General features: G+C 41.0%; 1 protein-coding gene across 1 annotated transcript in view; it reads left to right on the top strand.

Annotated features, from left to right (window-relative positions):
* Nucleotides 1–16,549, top strand: part of ZMIZ1 (zinc finger MIZ-type containing 1) — a gene marked incomplete at its 3' end in the record, with an annotated part of 221,336 nt that overhangs the window by 96,822 nt on the left and 107,965 nt on the right. Inside the window, 1 exon segment of the mRNA XM_080622186.1 lies at nt 1,207–1,312. Within this exon segment, the coding sequence (XP_080478312.1) occupies nt 1,207–1,312 (106 nt within the window).

Genomic DNA, 16,549 nt, shown 5'->3' with positions numbered 1-16,549 from the left:
AAGATTCATCTAATAGTGTTGAGTAGATAGGGCAGGATAGTGCATTTATTTACTATTTGTAGGTTATCATGTATGTTGGTTCTTCGCTCTGTTCTGTACTGTTGCTTTTTGTGGAGACCCAATCTTGGCACAGATAATTGCAGGGTCATTACTTCAGAAAGAAGCTTTCACGTGGAGATAGCTGTGGGAAAATTATATTTTCTTGTATTCTAAATTATTTAGGATAAGGATCTCCTTTTGCTTCATACAAGGAGATGGTGTTCTGCTTCTTGTGGAGCTCCTTGACCATTGTTTCAATGCAAAGCAGTAATGGCAAGGTTAAGAATGACATTTTATCCATGCCTCTTGAGTCTGAAGTCATCCTGTGTCACTAGAAGGCAATATAAAAGCTTTGCTTTTTTTTATATAAAGTTTATAACTTTAGCATAGTTTGCCAGAATGACCACAGTATTGTGTTTATACTATGCAGATTTTCATGAGAATACGTTCTTGGCATGTAGCTACTTGCTGGCCTGGAGAAACAGTTGAATGCTTTACATCCTTAACCCCAGTCTTTGGTTTGCCTAGTTCTGCTTGTCCTTCTAGATCAGTCAAAACCAGAAACAAACCAACAAGACTGCTTTCGCTGTTTAATGTGTTTGGCAAATACTTCTTGCACAGGCCTATTTATTCTAAAACTGTACTAACTGTGCTCCCCAATACAGTATTGTTAAAATGCAGCAACTGTGACGCTTACCACAGCGCGAAAGAACACTGCCCATCAATGCGGAGGAGGGCATTTTAATCTAAAAGACCTGGGCACTGCTCTTGAGAACAGGGCCAGGAACTGCTTGTGACACAGAGATTAGAGACTTAGGGACTTCTCATCCTGAAGTTTCAAGTACAGTAAAATGCATTCTGTATAATCTTTGCATACTTTCCTGTTGCATTATTTCTTCAGGAAAAGCTTTGTGTCTCCATCTTTTGTGGAACTACCAGGCCTTTCTTCTGGCAAGTGGTCAAATAAGCAGATCACCAGAGGACTCCTGTGTTGGTTTGCTGTGCTTGCACTGGAAGCTACTGGAGAGCAGTGCTTCATACCATGCTTTTATTGTGGCTATCACAGCAGATTCAGTTGCTTAACATTAGTGCTGATAAACAGGTTAATGTAACTATGCAGTGAGCTCAAGTAACCTCTAATGAAGCTTTCTCTCTTTCTCTTTGCAGGTGGTTAGTCGAGTGGCAGCTCAGCAAGGATTTGACCTGGATCTTGGATACAGGCTACTGGCAGTATGTGCAGCCAACAGGGACAAATTCACTCCAAAATCAGCTGGTAGGAAAAAACCTTTTTTTTGGCGTATTACTGATTCTTGAATGGTCATATTCTGAATAAGTGCTACCTACAACTGTCTTAAAGTCTTTAACAAAACAAAACCAACATAAAAAAAAATACAAATATGTATTTGGTGGTTATACTAATGCTTTTAGTATTTCAGTGGCATGTTGTTCTGAGGATGCATGACTTTGGAAATTCATATTTTCCCAACTGGCACTGTTCGTTGCCCTGTGTGATCTTATAGATGAAATATTACTTCCGGAAGCATAGATGTTCATTAATTTCATGGTGGGAATGAACGCACTCAGGCCCCTCCATCTTGGTAAATCATTGATTTTTCTGTCATATGTCAACCTCTAAATCTTTCACATTCATTCTGCACTCCCTAGTATGTCTACAGCCAGACTTTTCTTCCTTGACTGCGTATGTCCGTGCAAACAAGTACTGTGGTTTCTCATACATCTAGTCATTAGCTTTAGAATTTTGAGCCAGGACTAAGTAACAAAGCTATTGGTATACTATTAAGTAGCCATTTTTCCCGTATTTTAGAGCAATAGTCTGTTACAAGGCTCTGATCAAATAGCAATACTTGATCATGATGTGTTGCCAATGCTTCTCTATATAGTAAAAGCAAAAAATACACTTCAGGTCTTTCTTCTTCTCACATGTTTGATTTAACTGGAGCATTTAATTCTGGTTCTCCTTTTCTTAGCTGATGAATGTCAACATAATGTGCACTGGCTTGGAAAACAGGAAGATAATTGTTCCATTCCAGACTAAGCATGGATAACTTTTCTGCTTAGTACTAAACTGGTATGCAGTCCCTGTTTTAGAACATCAGAAAAGGTTATTTTCTTCCAAAACAGTAATTTGTAGTCAACTGACTGGGTGTTAAAAAATCTTTTCATATTCCTTTTCAGTTTTTATCAGCCCCAGACTTCTTTACTCATAGCTACCTTTTGTCCTAAGTGTTCTATGGAGTTTCTTGTGCAAAAGGGGCTTTCATACTGAGGCATGTTCACTGGACTTACTGATTTAATTTTTGTATGGGAAGTGATCATTAGTTTTATTAAATGTTGAATAAACTGTTTGATTTTCATGTGGGAAGACTGTGTGGAAGACAACACATTCATCTGACCAGGCACAACCTCCCCTTTTTTCTGAACTTCTAGTGAGCTTCTCCAATAGTTAGCTATCACATCTCTACTTGATTTCTTCTTTTTAAATCTTGTCAAATGGAGGTTTCCAGCTATGAATGCATTAAGTGAGACATTAAAATTCTATTTCCTTTGAAAATGTACCTGTTAAAAATAGTCATGCCCCTTCTCTTAGCAATTCTTCCTGAGGTGTGTCTTCTAGCAGTATATTAGTGAAGGTAAGGTGGTCAATCTTTTCCTTCATGTTGTAGTTCTTTTCCTTTAGGCCTTGGATGAGGGGATAATCTTAACTGCTAGTCAGATGTCATGTCCCAGAAAAGCCCAGTGTTGGGTTTTGATTTCTAACAGTAATTATTTTCGGTGAATATATGCTTTTTTTTTTCCCCCAACTCATTACCCTGGCAATATGTACTGATTGAAGTCTTTTCATTGTTAATTGATATAATAGTGGGAAAGCTGATAATGAAATCACGTGCTCTTCTGTCAGTGTATTGTGAGAACCTTCTCAGTTCTTTGCTTTGCTTCCTATTTCCCAGTTGCATGTAAAACTGTTTTATTGCCAATGATCTTAAATGTTTGGTTTCACAGCTACTTTAGTTTTGTCATATATGCAGTTGTTTCACTAGTTATTGCAGGGATTTCATTGTGCCTATTTTGTGGGTTTTAATGCTCTGATTATTTGTATTAAATATTCATCATAGCTTATTTTGTGAAATGTCACATATAGCCCCTACTCTAAGGATGTCACATTCGCATACGATCTGCGAGAGCTACATCATTGAATGGGCAACTTGAAAGACTGACAGGCTAGGATTGTAAATATGAGGTTGTTTCAGACCCTCCTGACTTTGAAAGGGTTAATTTCCACCTCTGAGTGCATTAACATTTTGTAATTTCTAAAGCAACAGTGGCTCTGCTCCCTTATTAAGATTTTGTACAAATGCTGAGATTGTCCTTTAGGTTCTTTTGTAAACAGTGCACACCACTGAAAGCTGCCTTTCATGATTTGCCTAAATTGTTGTCAAGGATGGTTGCATGTTGTTCTGAGTAACTTATTCTTTTTTTTGTTACATCTATTGAAAGCCACCTTCAACACCCACTCACTTCCTATAGAAGTCCCCTGATGTAGATATTAAATAGCATTATTTTTAATAAATAAGCATTTATTTTTCCCTTAATTCAGGCTTAAAGGGAATCTATAATGGTTTGAATTCATTCCTCCAAGTATGAATTTAATGCTGCCAAAGGGATTGCTCTGAAAACATTTTTAATCCGTATTGGTTAGTGTCTGGCATTCTGAAATTAAGAAGAAAAAAAATTCTAATTAAAATTCATTTGAGTAGGTGAACATTGGGGATAATATATGTACCAAATCCTCCTTTCAAGGGCAATCTACTATTAGTGTCTCTTTACAGCTGAGGACAAGGCTTGTTGATGGATGTCCTGCAGGCTGGGATGCCTGGAGTGTTCTGGCAGTGGTGGCTGGCATGCTCTGCAGCTCTGCTGTATGGAGCGGGTGGACCACCCCAGCCTCGCATCCCTCAGGTCCATTGGTTTGCAGAGGCAGCTGAACCAGTGCAGTTGGTAGTCCTGCCTCTGTTCTCAGAGCGATTCACAGTCTGAGCTTGCTCAGGGACTTGTACTGGCAGAAGAGCTTTTGCTGGTATGGCTTGTTTTCTGTTTGACTGACTCCCTGAGCTGGCTCTCTTCAGGGCCCCAGGAGGGTGAGTGTCCCCTGGCAGTGCCTTAGGGTCTCTGTTAACCCTGATAGAAGAGATCTGGAGCCTGAGGCTGGAGGGCAGAGCAGCCAGCTGCTGCACTGGCTCAGCTTTATGGGAAACCCACACCTCTGGCTCATGCAGTTGGCCCCACACTGTTTCATCCCACCTGGTTTAAACCAGTTTGGTGGTAGCTCCCTGCTGAGCTGAAGAGGTTGAGGCACGATTACAGGAGCTACAGATGGCAGATTGGGGTACTGTGATTCTATAGGAGGAAGCAGGGAGATGAGAGGCTGGAGCCAGGTGGGACAGCAACCTTCTCAGGTGGCACAGCCCCAGCCAGAACGCAGGCAAGGGAACAGACCGAGAGCTGGCAGCTCTGCAGCATTTCCAACCAAGACCATTTGGTGTTTGATGTCATGCTTTCTTGTTTCTTCTTCCTTGCCATTGAGATAGTTAATAATTAGCTAATACAAATTGTGTTGGAGAATGCCTTGCAAGGACACCCATATGGCATGAAAAGTATTAAAAGTTGTCGTGTGTACTTTTAAATAGTAGTGATAATTTAATGACTCTGCCTTTTGTCTCTGCTTTCTGGTGTTTGTACCTGAAATAGTAGCTGTGCCTCCTTTTATTCTTCTTGCCCATGCTGCTGCATCTAGGCTGCTTGCCTCAGCAGGAGGTCAAATACAGTGTTTCCCACCCTGAAGACAAATGACAAAACCTTTAAAAATATACGTGTCTCTTTCATGACAGTTGCTCCCCGGACCTTTCATGGCAAATTCCTTTGCCGTGACACCTATAGGGAATGGCCCAGCAGGTTAGCTGCCTGCTCATTTGCTTTCAAACTGCAGCAACCTCAGTTGCTCTTAGTATGTGAGTGCATGGGTGTTCACGTATTCTGTTTTTTCTTCTTCAAGCCTGAAGACTTTCCTAATAGTGTTTGTTTGAACTCTGAGAGTGGTATCTGCTACTTTGTCCTTCCCACAGAAGATTTTAGGTGATTTGGTAGCTTTACTTTAAGGTCTGCTATTCAGGTAAAACAAAGTTCACCGACCAGTGTTCATTAGGGAAAGAAAAAAATGGAAAAAAGAAAAAAGTAACAAAAGCGAATAATTTTTTGCTTGATTCTTTTTTTTTTTTTCTTTAATTTTTTATCAAGCTGCTGAACTCCATTGCTCTTGTAGCTACTTTTGCTTCTGTCAGGAGGCCAAGCTGAGGCCAGACAAGGGGACAGCAGGATGAGATCATACAGGGAGCTTTGTCAGAAAAGGACAGTGTTCAGTATGTCTGTAAAGAGAGAGAGGGAGGAAGGAGCCTGAGGGCAGAACTGTGCAGAAAAGGTACTTCAGCAGTCATGGAGAAGCTACAGCAAACAAATGCTGTGATAGCTTGGATGGGCAGCTAAGTGTTAGATGTTTGATAGCAGAGATAGCAACCCCTTTTTCATTTCAGTCCCTTAGGCTCTGCCTGGTGTGCTTTTGATTTACTTTTCAAGAGCAGTGTTACTTAATAATCATAATTTTGTATGAAGCATAAACTAAAACTGTGTGCTATGTGAGGATTTTACATCATGTTTTCTTTTTTTTTTTTTTTTTTTTTAGCTTCAATCATTGTACTATAACTGGAAAATAATAAGGCTATTCTTAGTGAATATAATACAAAAGATGCGAATAGATTGGACAAAGGTTAACAAAGGTATTTGCAGTGAGAGTACTGGCGAATGGTGGTGTTAAGGCATCACTGGACAAGATACTAAGACGTGAGGTACGTCCTGATCAGAGTAAATCATCTAACATATTTTACTGTCTTGTTTCAAGGCCATAGGTTGGGCAAAGTATATTTTGGTGTGTTATCAAATCAAACTTACAGAAATGAGAGAAAAGGAGAGAAAAAATGAGGTTGCAATATGAATGAGGAAAATACAGAAAGTAAAGATAACCTCTAGATTATGGGGGACTGTAAGGCTAGATGAACACTTCGCCTAAGTTTCCAGTAACAATGCTCGCATTATCTGTGGACACAAGGCAAAATGAGGCGGCTAAAAGGATTACAAGTATAGAATGGAAGTTACTACAGCAAAGGCTGGTGGCATCCCTCCAGCTTGAAGGGACGGCGTGATCAACATGCCTGCGTTTGGAAAGACATAGCATATGAATTGTCACCCTCATGCCTCACACCAAAGATTTTCAGCAAATCAGTCAAGTCAAAATGGTCTCATATGACTGGAGAAGAAATACAAGGAAACCTAGGGAAGTGACTGATAAGAAGAATAAGTAGGCAGCTTTATGAAAGCAGAGAAGTAGAGCTTGGCTTGGGCTGTTCATGAAATGAAAGCTGAGCAGAGTTATGAAATGTGTGTAATTACCAACAAATAAACAACTTGGAACAAGAAGAGTCATGAAGCTACAGGACAGTATTGGCACAAAACCATATAGATATGAATTGAAAAAGTTACTGAAATAAGTGAGGAATTCTGAACTGTTAGGGCAGATGCATTTGGAAAAGCTTTTCAGTTGGAATGACAGCAAAGAGGGAGGGAGTAGAGAAAAGGAAAATGGACAAGTCAAGCTGCCTTTTTAAAGATAAAGCTCAATAAACATGAATCTGACTGTGTAATGTGGTTCTTCATGTAGTTAGAAGCTGGATAAGAGCTGTGTATCTGTGTAGTCCTAAATTCTTGCTACATTTCCATGCAGCTGTCTGATCCATTGGTGATCTCAAAACTGTCCACTTGAACAGTCTTCATTAAAATAAAGGCATCATTTTCTTTTAGCTGTTACTTTTCGAAACAGCTTTTGAGGCAGAAGACTGACTACATTTCACGTGATCTGTAGGTTCATTTCCCAGCTCTTAGCACAGACTGAATGTCATTGTCTGCTTTGTTCTTTGGTTTATAGTTTTATGTTTTTAAAGCAAGGATAATAGCACACCTTCCATCTCACTTTTGTTTTCCCAGTTTAATTAAATTCAGTATTATGCAGGACAGAAACTAGCTGTTCCCCTTTAGATATGTGTCCAATGCAGTGGAGCCATGGTTTAGCTGGGACACTTATGCTTTGCTATAATACAGTTAAAGTAATTCTGTTCTGGAACATACACTGGCAAGATATACTTTTGTTGCAACTAAGGCTCTCTTATATAAAGATTTATAGTGTGGATACTGCAAATGAATGAGTAATTCATTCTTAATTCATTCAGATTATGGGGTTAGTTTCATTAGTTTCTGTTAATGAAGTTGGCAACTCCCTTTGACCAAAGGAAATCACAACCGGTACTGTTGCTTCGTGGCAAGCAGCATTATCTGTAGTAGTCTGTGACAGCCACATTTACACTGACTGCAGAAAAGGGGATCACAGGGAAGGCACAGTGGACTTAGTGCATTTATCTTTTCCCATGAGTTTACTTAGAACAAACTCTAAAAGACTTGCAGTTTGGAAGATTATATCCTGTATCTTGAGCCTCTGTTGGGTTGGCTTGACATGTGGCAGACTTGCCAGGAGTTAGCTCTCAGACACCTTGAGATGGAGTATCTGAAGAGCCCACAGAATCAGAGATGCTCTTTCCGACTAGGCTTTCCTTGTTTGAGCTGTTCCTGCTCCCTTCCTCAGAAATGTCTGCTGACAATGAATTTGGTCTGCCTTCTACTCTTAGAAGAAACACGGTCACACTTGTGTCAGACTTTCATTATCCTCAGGTTGGCAATTCCTCTTCATCTTTAATGTGAGTTTTAGGGCCTCATGACACGTCTATGTAGACAGGTATTGTTTTGCTGTAATGGAAGTTTACTTCCTTTTTGGCAATCACTGCTCTGTTGTGCACTTGGGCGCCTTTGTTTGTAAAGGAGGTTGTGTAGCTGAGCTGCTGCTTCTTTATTTTGTCTATCCAAAATATCAGGTGTTTTATCTGGCTTTTTGACATGGTCCTTGTTACCATGGTACCAATTCTGACTTTGAGAGATGTAGCAGTAAACCTCTGTTGCCAGGTTGGAGCAGTTTTGCACTAATACCTTTACTATAGCACTTAGAAAAATTGCAAAGACTCAACTGTAGCAGCAAGCTAGCCCTGCTGTTTTCTTAGTCTGTGCCTTGGATTTTCATGAGGCTGGTTCTTACCTGAAGGCTCACTTGGCTGTGGATTTGAAGCGTATAGTGAATTAGGTCATCATGCAATTCCTGGGCAGTATCTTTTCCTGATGTGCACAACATACTTTTGTTTGGACGAGAACTGGCATTCTCCAGAGAAAATTTCTGTTGATTTCTATCACTGTTTTCTGTCTTCTGCTTCAGGGATCCCATATGTGCTGAGAGCAACTGAAAATCTGCTGATACAGACAGACTAGAGCTTGGTCTCAGTGTGAATTTTAATGTTTTATTTTCTGTTGTTTTGAGTAACATATCTGTCCCTGTTAAAATGAGGTAAGTCACAAATCGAAAGTAAGAAGGAATGCAGCTGTGAAAACATACATATATTCATGGGAGAGAAGAAAGGAAACTCTTCAGCATGGCATTTGCCCTTTACAAGTTACCTTTTCTCAGCTTACAGCATGCAGTCCTGAACCTGTTCCCTTTAGAGCTGCAGTGCATCCAAATGTACCTCTGCCAGTGCTCTTTTATCAGCCTGTGTTTCTTGGAGGCATTCAAAGAAATTCACAAGGAGTCCAGCTATGAGAACAGAAGCATAGCAACTTCACGGGGATTGGTGGCTTTTTTTGTTGCTGGAGGGCTGAACGACCAAAAGCATTAACTGTGCGAACAGATAAGATCATCAAGCTCCAGGACAGCAAGTTCACTTCCTAAATACGACTGAGACTCCACTGGTCAGAATTTCAGATTGTTCCTAACTCCTGCGGGTTCATCGGCAGCACATAGTCAGCCTGTTAGGAAAAGTTCTTCCTCTGAATGTTCTAGAGACAACACTGTGAACACACTGCTTAGGAGACAAGATGTTATACGTAGTATTTCTCTTTAAAAAGAGAGTTTTCTATAGTGAGAAGTCTACTGAGTAAGTGTTACAGTGTTTCATCTTTTCTAATGCTTCTGTTCAAGTACACCTGTTAAAGTACGCCGATAGCAAGGTATTTACATAAGTGCTATGTGATAAAATACATTCATTTAAATACCAATTAGAGAATAATCAAATAATCATAAGGATTCATCATAGTAGATTGTTCTAATTTGTATTAGTCTTTGTGCCTCTCCAAGAGAGGGAATTCAAGTAGAAAGACCACAGAAAAACAGAAAATGGATTTGAAGAGAGCTATTTAAGTAATTGTCCTGGTTTCAACTAAGATAAAATGTTAACTCTATCCCAGCCAAAACCAGGACAGTAATATATTACTGAAACAAATGCAGTATTGTTCCTTTCAATGTGCTCTGTATGTGAACTTCTCTTCTGAGAAGTTCATTAGATGTTTGTATGTTCATGTTTGATAAGCCTTCTGGATTGCTTCCATTTTAATGGATTTTTTTTGTCTAAACTTACTTCAATTTCAATAACACATGTAAAGAAAACCATCAGATCGGCTTTCCTCTGCAGGTTTTCCAGATGTCGAGGTAAATTCTCCCATTTTATTTCTTGATAGTCTGGTTAAAACTGCAAGGATGTTTGTGTCTCATGAGCATTTGTGAATATCCTAATAAATCCATATTTTCCTTATTTATTCCTGCCGTGCCTGTATGTGCTAAATCATACTTTGTAGCAGTTATCACTAACACCTGACTTGAGGAATAAATGGAGGAAATGAGATTTCACTCAAAAAAATGTAGTAAAAACCCAAAAGATGTGAATCTGCAGCTAGAGGCTTAAATTTTGAATCTTATTTCTGTGACTTACACCAGGCTTTTGGGCAAATCTGGATGTGAAGTCCCAAGAAACGGGTCTATGATGGTCAATGTGTCTCTGCTCCTGTAAGATGTCTTCATAGGTGTAGTTGTTGTTGGGGCTGGGGCTCGTGGATAGGATTTCCTACTGTGCTAGAAGGAAGAAATCATTAAGTGTTAAGATGCCTGGATATTGTGCAGTCCTAAGCAAATTTCTTTGATTCTTTTATCTGTCTGTATAGTAGATAACTCTGTTGTACCTATGCTTTGTTGTTGAGAATATGTATTTCTTGCATGCTTGCATGTTACAAAGAACCAGTGTTTCTTTGTGTTTTCTATGGACTGAGTATCTGCTTCACTCTCAGCAAAACTGAAAGTAGTAACATTTCATACAGAAAGTCAAACTAATGGTTGAATTCAGCCGCCTTCAATATATTCGTTATTTCTGTTTAGGGCTTCTATAGATTTGAACCTGCAGCCACAGGCAGCAATCCTTTGTTTCAGGTTCACAGACTGGTTTAAAATGTGCATCTTCTAAAGCAAGCTCTCTACAGAAAAAATGAAATTTAAACAGTTTTTAAAGGCAAATATTACTGACTTGGCTTTGAAGTGAACCAGGGCTGCTCCTGAGGAGATAAATTGAACACTGAACATCTGCGTACAAAGCAGGGAATTTGTTTCTTGTGCGATAGTCTCCCCTGTGATTGTCTGGTCACACCCAAATGACATTAGTCTTGCTCACTCTGGAAGATATTGTCTTTCCATCACAGACAAAACAAATGAAATTATTTAGTGTATTTACTAGAGAAGCAATTTCAATTAAGGCAAAGAACCAGAGAGACCTCTAGATTCTCAGTGTGAAAAAATTACTCACTGCTGGTCTAAAATGAGATTGGGAGATGTAAATTGTTGGAAATTTATAACGGTTGCTGTCTCCCACTGGGAATGTTGGAGTGGTCCTAGTGGTCCTTAAAAAGCCAAATACCATTGCAAGCAGTAAGGGGCTTTTGTTTTAGATGTCTTCTAGTATTACAGCTAAATGTGTGTGTTTGAAATAATTAGCAGTAACTACAGTAAGTGTGACTTGACGAAAGGAAAAGCAACAATGTACTAGAGCTGTGTTCAGTGTTTTGAGAGCAAAAGTAAAGACTTCAGATAGATTTTTGTTGGAGCCAAAATTGTATGAACCTCCTTTCTCTGTCCTGTTACAACATCTAGTATGCTTTGTAAGACAGTATATTGGTTTTAAGTTCTGATCTAAAATTTTACTCAGTTTAGCTAGGTATACATTTGATACCTAGAATGAGCATCATTGTGAGCTGGAAAAAGCCCAGACTGACATTCTGGTCTAGCAACTGTCAGAATGGAAGAAAGAAAAAACATTCTTTCAAAAGAAAGAGATTCTTTTTCCTTCTTTTAGTGTGTGGAAAAATTAATAGGTAAAGGTAAAGTCTTTGGTTGGAGCGCATTCTGTGTTCATTTGATTCTTTCTAGCCAATTATTGCTCCCAGCTTGCACTGATAGAGGAAGAAGGCATAAAGCAGTTCCTCATCCAAGGCAGCAGCAATACAGTAAGATGGGTGCCACTCAAGAAGTTCCTGCCTCTGCACTACTCTTGGTTATATTCATACAATACAATTGTATGAAGCTATGTGCTCGGGGTCTGGGGACTGAGGTGCCTTTTAAAGAATCATGATAGAAGGATGGGAAGAAGTGTGTGTTGTCTGTTTCATGTAAGTGAGAACAGCCTCCACACGCTCAGTGCCTCCAGGGGAACAGGAGGCTGTGATGTTAAACAAGAATAATGTCTGATGGCAAAGTCCTCAAGCCTGTGACACAAAGCTGGTGGATCATCAAACCGCTGCTGGAGGCTTAATGGGATCCTTTGGTCATTGATTATAAGGTATCTCTGACACCAGAATTCAACAGCTCAAACTGAGTGAATTTATGGCTAATATGAGTACCTGAACCATGTGTCAGGGCAAAGAAGTCAGTTGAGCAGAGTTCAGCAGCCAGTCTTCTTGTAGAGTCCTTGCTAGGAGCTAAGCTTCAATTCTTATGAAGGACAGCAGAGTGGTGTTCAGCATCCCTTTAGAACAGCTTCACATGCATATGCAGAGGCATTTCAGTGTTTTCCTTTTTTCTTCCCCCCCCCCGATTATAATGTGTGGTATAGCAAACACTGAAGGTGGTATTAGAAAAACAGAGGGGGAATTGGCACAGTCCTCTTTGGTTCAGTCAGCACTACCGACTGGCAGACTTCCATGGTTGAAAGTATGTTCTGTGCTCCTCACATTTTCTTGATCTGGTAGAATTCACATCTTCATGCATCAGTGAAAAAGGTATGCTTTCACTAAGAGAGAGAGAGGAAGAGGCAGGATCTCCTACAGACGGTTATGTTTTCAAATCGAGGGAGGATGGGAAATATATTGGCCCCACATTTGATTGAATCTTTAACTGGTCAATCAGGTAATCATAAACTCTAGGAGGATCATGGTGACCTCTAAGGATAGTCTTCAAAAAGGCAATGCTGATATATGGCTGACAGTCTCTGCATGATGCATGTAATTCTGGAGGGGAATTTTGTAGAGAAGAAAACAATGCTAAACTGAGGATCTGGAAGGAATGTGAGCATAGATGTGTGTGTATTGTAGAATCATAAAATCATAGAACAGTTAGGGTTGGAAAGGACCTTAAGATCATCTAGTTCCAACCCCCCTGCCATGGGCAGGGACACCTCACACTAAACCATGCCACCCAAGGCCTCATCCAACCTGGCCTTGAACACCGCCAAGGATGGAGCATTCACAGCCTCCCTGGGCAACCCATTCCAGTGTCTCACCACCCTCTCAGTAAAGAATTTCTTCCTTATATCCAATCTAAACTTCCCCTGTTTAAGTTTGAACCCGTTACCCCTTATCCTGTCACTACAGTCTCTGATGAATAGTCCATCCCCAGCATCCCTATAGTCCCCCTTCAGATACTGGAAGGCTGCTATGAGGTCTCCACGCAGCCTTCTCTTCTCCAAGCTGAACAGCCCCAACTTTCTCAGCCTCTCTTCATACAGGAGGTGCTCCAGTCCCCTGATCATCCTCATGGCCCTCCTCTAGACTTGTTCCAACAGTTCCATGTCCTTTTTATGTTGAGGACACCAGAACTGCACACAATACTCCAAGTGAGGTCTCACGAGAGCAGAGTAGAGGGGCAGGATCACCTCCTTCGACCTGCTGGTCACGCTCCTTTTGATGCAGCCCAGGATACGGTTGGCTTTCTGGGCTGCGAGCGCACACTGAAGCTGGCTCATGTTCATTTTCCCATCGACCAACACCCTCAAGTCCTTCTCTGCAGGGCTGCTCTGAATCTCTTCTCTGCCCAACCTGTAGCTGTGCCTGGGGTTGCTCCAACCCAGGTGCAGAACCTTGCATTTGTCATGGTTAAACTCCATAAGGTTGGCATCAGCCCACCTCACAAGCGTGTCGAGGTCCCTCTGGATGGCATCCCTTCCCTCCGGCGTATCAACCGAACCACACAGCTTGGTGTCATCGGCAAACTTGCTGAGGGCGCACTCAATCCCACTGTCCATGTCACCGACAAAGATGTTGAACAAGGACAGTCCCAACACTGATCCCTGAGGGACACCACTCATTACTGGTCTCCAGCCGGACATTGAGCCACTGACCACAACTCTTTGTGTGTGGCCATCCAGCCAGTTCTTTATCCACTGAGTGGTCCACCCATCAAATTGATGTCTCTCCAGTTTAGAGACAAGGATGTCATGTGGGACAGTGTCGAATGCTTTGCACAAGTCCAGGTAGATGACGTCAACTGCTCTGCCCCTGTCCATCAGTTTCGCAGCCCCATCATAGAAGGCCACCAAATTGGTCAGGCAGGATTTCCCCTTAGTGAAGCCATGCTGGCTGTCACCAACCACCTCCTTGTTTTTCATGTGCCTTAGCATGCCTTCCAGGAGAATCTGCTCCAAGATTTTGCCAGGCACAGAGGTGAGACTGACTGGTCTGTAATTCCCCGGGTCATCCATTTTCCCCTTCTTGAAAATGGGGGTTATATTTCCCTTCTTCCAGTCGTCGGGAACTTCACCTGACTGCCAAGATTTTTCAAATATGATGGCCAGTGGCTTAGCAACTTCATTCTCCAGCTCCTTCAGGACCCGTGGATGGATTTCATCAGGTCTCATGGACTTGTGTACGTTCAGGTTCTTAAGATGGCCTCGAACCAGATCCTCTCCTATAGTGGGCCTAGGGTCTTCATTCTCACAGTCCCTGCGTTCGCCTCCCAAGACTTGGGTGGTGTGGTCAGAGCCTTTGCCAGTGAAGACTGAGGCAAAGAAGTCATTAAGAACCTCAGCCTTCTCCAAATCCTGGGAAGCCAGTTCTCCCGATATCTTCCAAAGGGGGCCTACGTTGTCCCTAGTCTGTCTTTTATTCGCTACGTACCTATAGAATCCCTTCCTGTTATCCTTAACATCCCAAGTTTAATTCTAACTGGGCCTTAGCTTTCCTAACCTGTTCCCTAGCTTCCCGGACAACATCTCTGTATTCTTCTCAGGCCGCCTGTCCTTGCTTCCACCTTCTATAAGCCTCTTTTTTCCTTTGAATTTTCCTGAGCAGCTCCTTATCCATTCAAGGAGGTCTCCTGGCCCTCCTGCTGCACTTCCTTCTAGTTGGGATGCAACACTCCTGAGCTTGTAGCAGGTGATCCTTGAATAACAGCCAACAGTCTTGGGCCCCCCTGCCCTCTAGGGTTATATCCCCTGTAACCTTACTAAGCAGGTTCCTGAAGAGGCCAAAGTCTGCTCTCTTGAAGTCCAGGGCAGTGAGCTTGCTGCACGCTCTTCTCACTGTGAAGTATATAAGTAAGTATATAAGAAGTATTTGGACTGCAGTTTGAAAACATACTAGAAACCTGGAAGAGTCAGATATTAATTTTATATGTTGTCCCATGAAAGGAAACAGTTTATTCTGCAGGTGCCATTTAGCCTACAAAGGTGGATAAAAAAGAAGTCTGTAAAGGACCATTGTTCTATTGTTGTATTTCTTTGCATAGGTGATGTTTTTATCTGCCTTTCATCTCCTTGTCCAAAACTCTTTACTTATCATGAAGTCAATAAAGCTATAAAGGTCACAGATTGAGAATCTAAAGCTAGGCTTGAGAAAGCTCATCTGTACAGAAATAGCTGTCTTCTATAGCAATGTTGGAATTACTGGTAAGGTTCCATGTTTAGAAGTGTTAGTTTTTAGTGATGTCTTTTCTGAACTCCAAGTCTCCCCTTCTCTGGAGAGAAAGCTTTGAATGCTGGCTGCACGGGATTGTGACAAAGTGTAGATTCAGTGTTTTCAGTGGGCCCAGACCAAGCATCATCTGTCCTGTGCATTAAACAGTGTCCATTTTTTTGGCAGCTGTTTCTAAGTGTTTAAAGCTGTAGAGGTGGCAGAGTTGAAATAAGTCTATTCCTTTTACTGATGCAGCAAAAAGATACAGAGCAAAGAAGGGAGAAGTCACAGTATGGGAGCAGAGGACAGCGTATGCCTGCTCTGCCTGCAAAGCTGGCAAATTCTAGACAAATGAGTTAGTGTTTAAGAGACTGAATCTTAGGGTAAAAATATAGATTTTAAGATAAAAAAAATCTAGTTGTGTCCAAGGAAACCCAATCATATAGTAATGCAAAATCCAAAGTAATGGGAATGGGATAATGAAGTGTTATGAGCTCTGCAGGTAATAATGTGGTTCTCTTGTGGCATGTGCAAGTTAATAAGCAAATAATATCCCCGTAACTTAAATTACTACCTAAATTAATTATTTTACTACATCTTCTTCAATATGGCAGCCTATTGTAACAAACTAAACAGCTTTAATAGAATTGTATTAGTTCTGTCACTTAAAGCACATTGCTTTAATAATTCAGCTGGTATGTTCTTACTCTGTTCTTGCATCTCCAAATGCACTCATGAAGTAAGTGGATAGTTGGTCACTTTGTGTCATTGGCTTTCTCTTCAGTGTACTTTGAGGAAGGACCTTTTAAAACTTTTTTCCCAGTGTTCCTCAGAAAGCAGAACTTCAGGTATGTACCAACAGTCTTAGAGTTAATAAAAGACTAGCCATCTCGCTACATGCACACAGTTTTAAGTAGGAGTTCTGAAAAATCATTATATCAGTGGGATTTCTGATGAATGGTTTTCAAAGACCTGTTGGTATTTTAGCTGTGTGTTTACAAATACAATTAATGCAAACTGTTTAATGGATCTTATGCTGTTTCAGCTGCTGGGTGCAGCTCAGGCACCTGATAGTGGTTTTGTTAGTGGTGCACCCAGGTGCAGCACAGTAGTTCCACCCTGTGTTACAGCATCTTAGTACAGAGGATCACGGAACCCTGCAATGAGCTTAGTAGATGAGAACTGTGATAGATGGTAGAGAGTCTTCAGGAGCACTCTTTGGGTTTCTTTTCTTATTGAGTAACTCTGTAGCGTTTTCCACAGTGAGCTCACTTTGTGGTTTTCATCTTCCCCCTCCACTGCTGTA

The sequence above is a fragment of the Psittacula echo genome (assembly GCF_963264785.1).
Source record: "Psittacula echo genome assembly, chromosome: 6".
NCBI classification, from domain to species: Eukaryota; Metazoa; Chordata; class Aves; order Psittaciformes; family Psittacidae; genus Psittacula; species Psittacula echo.
This window is presented reverse-complemented; position numbering and strand designations above follow the sequence as displayed.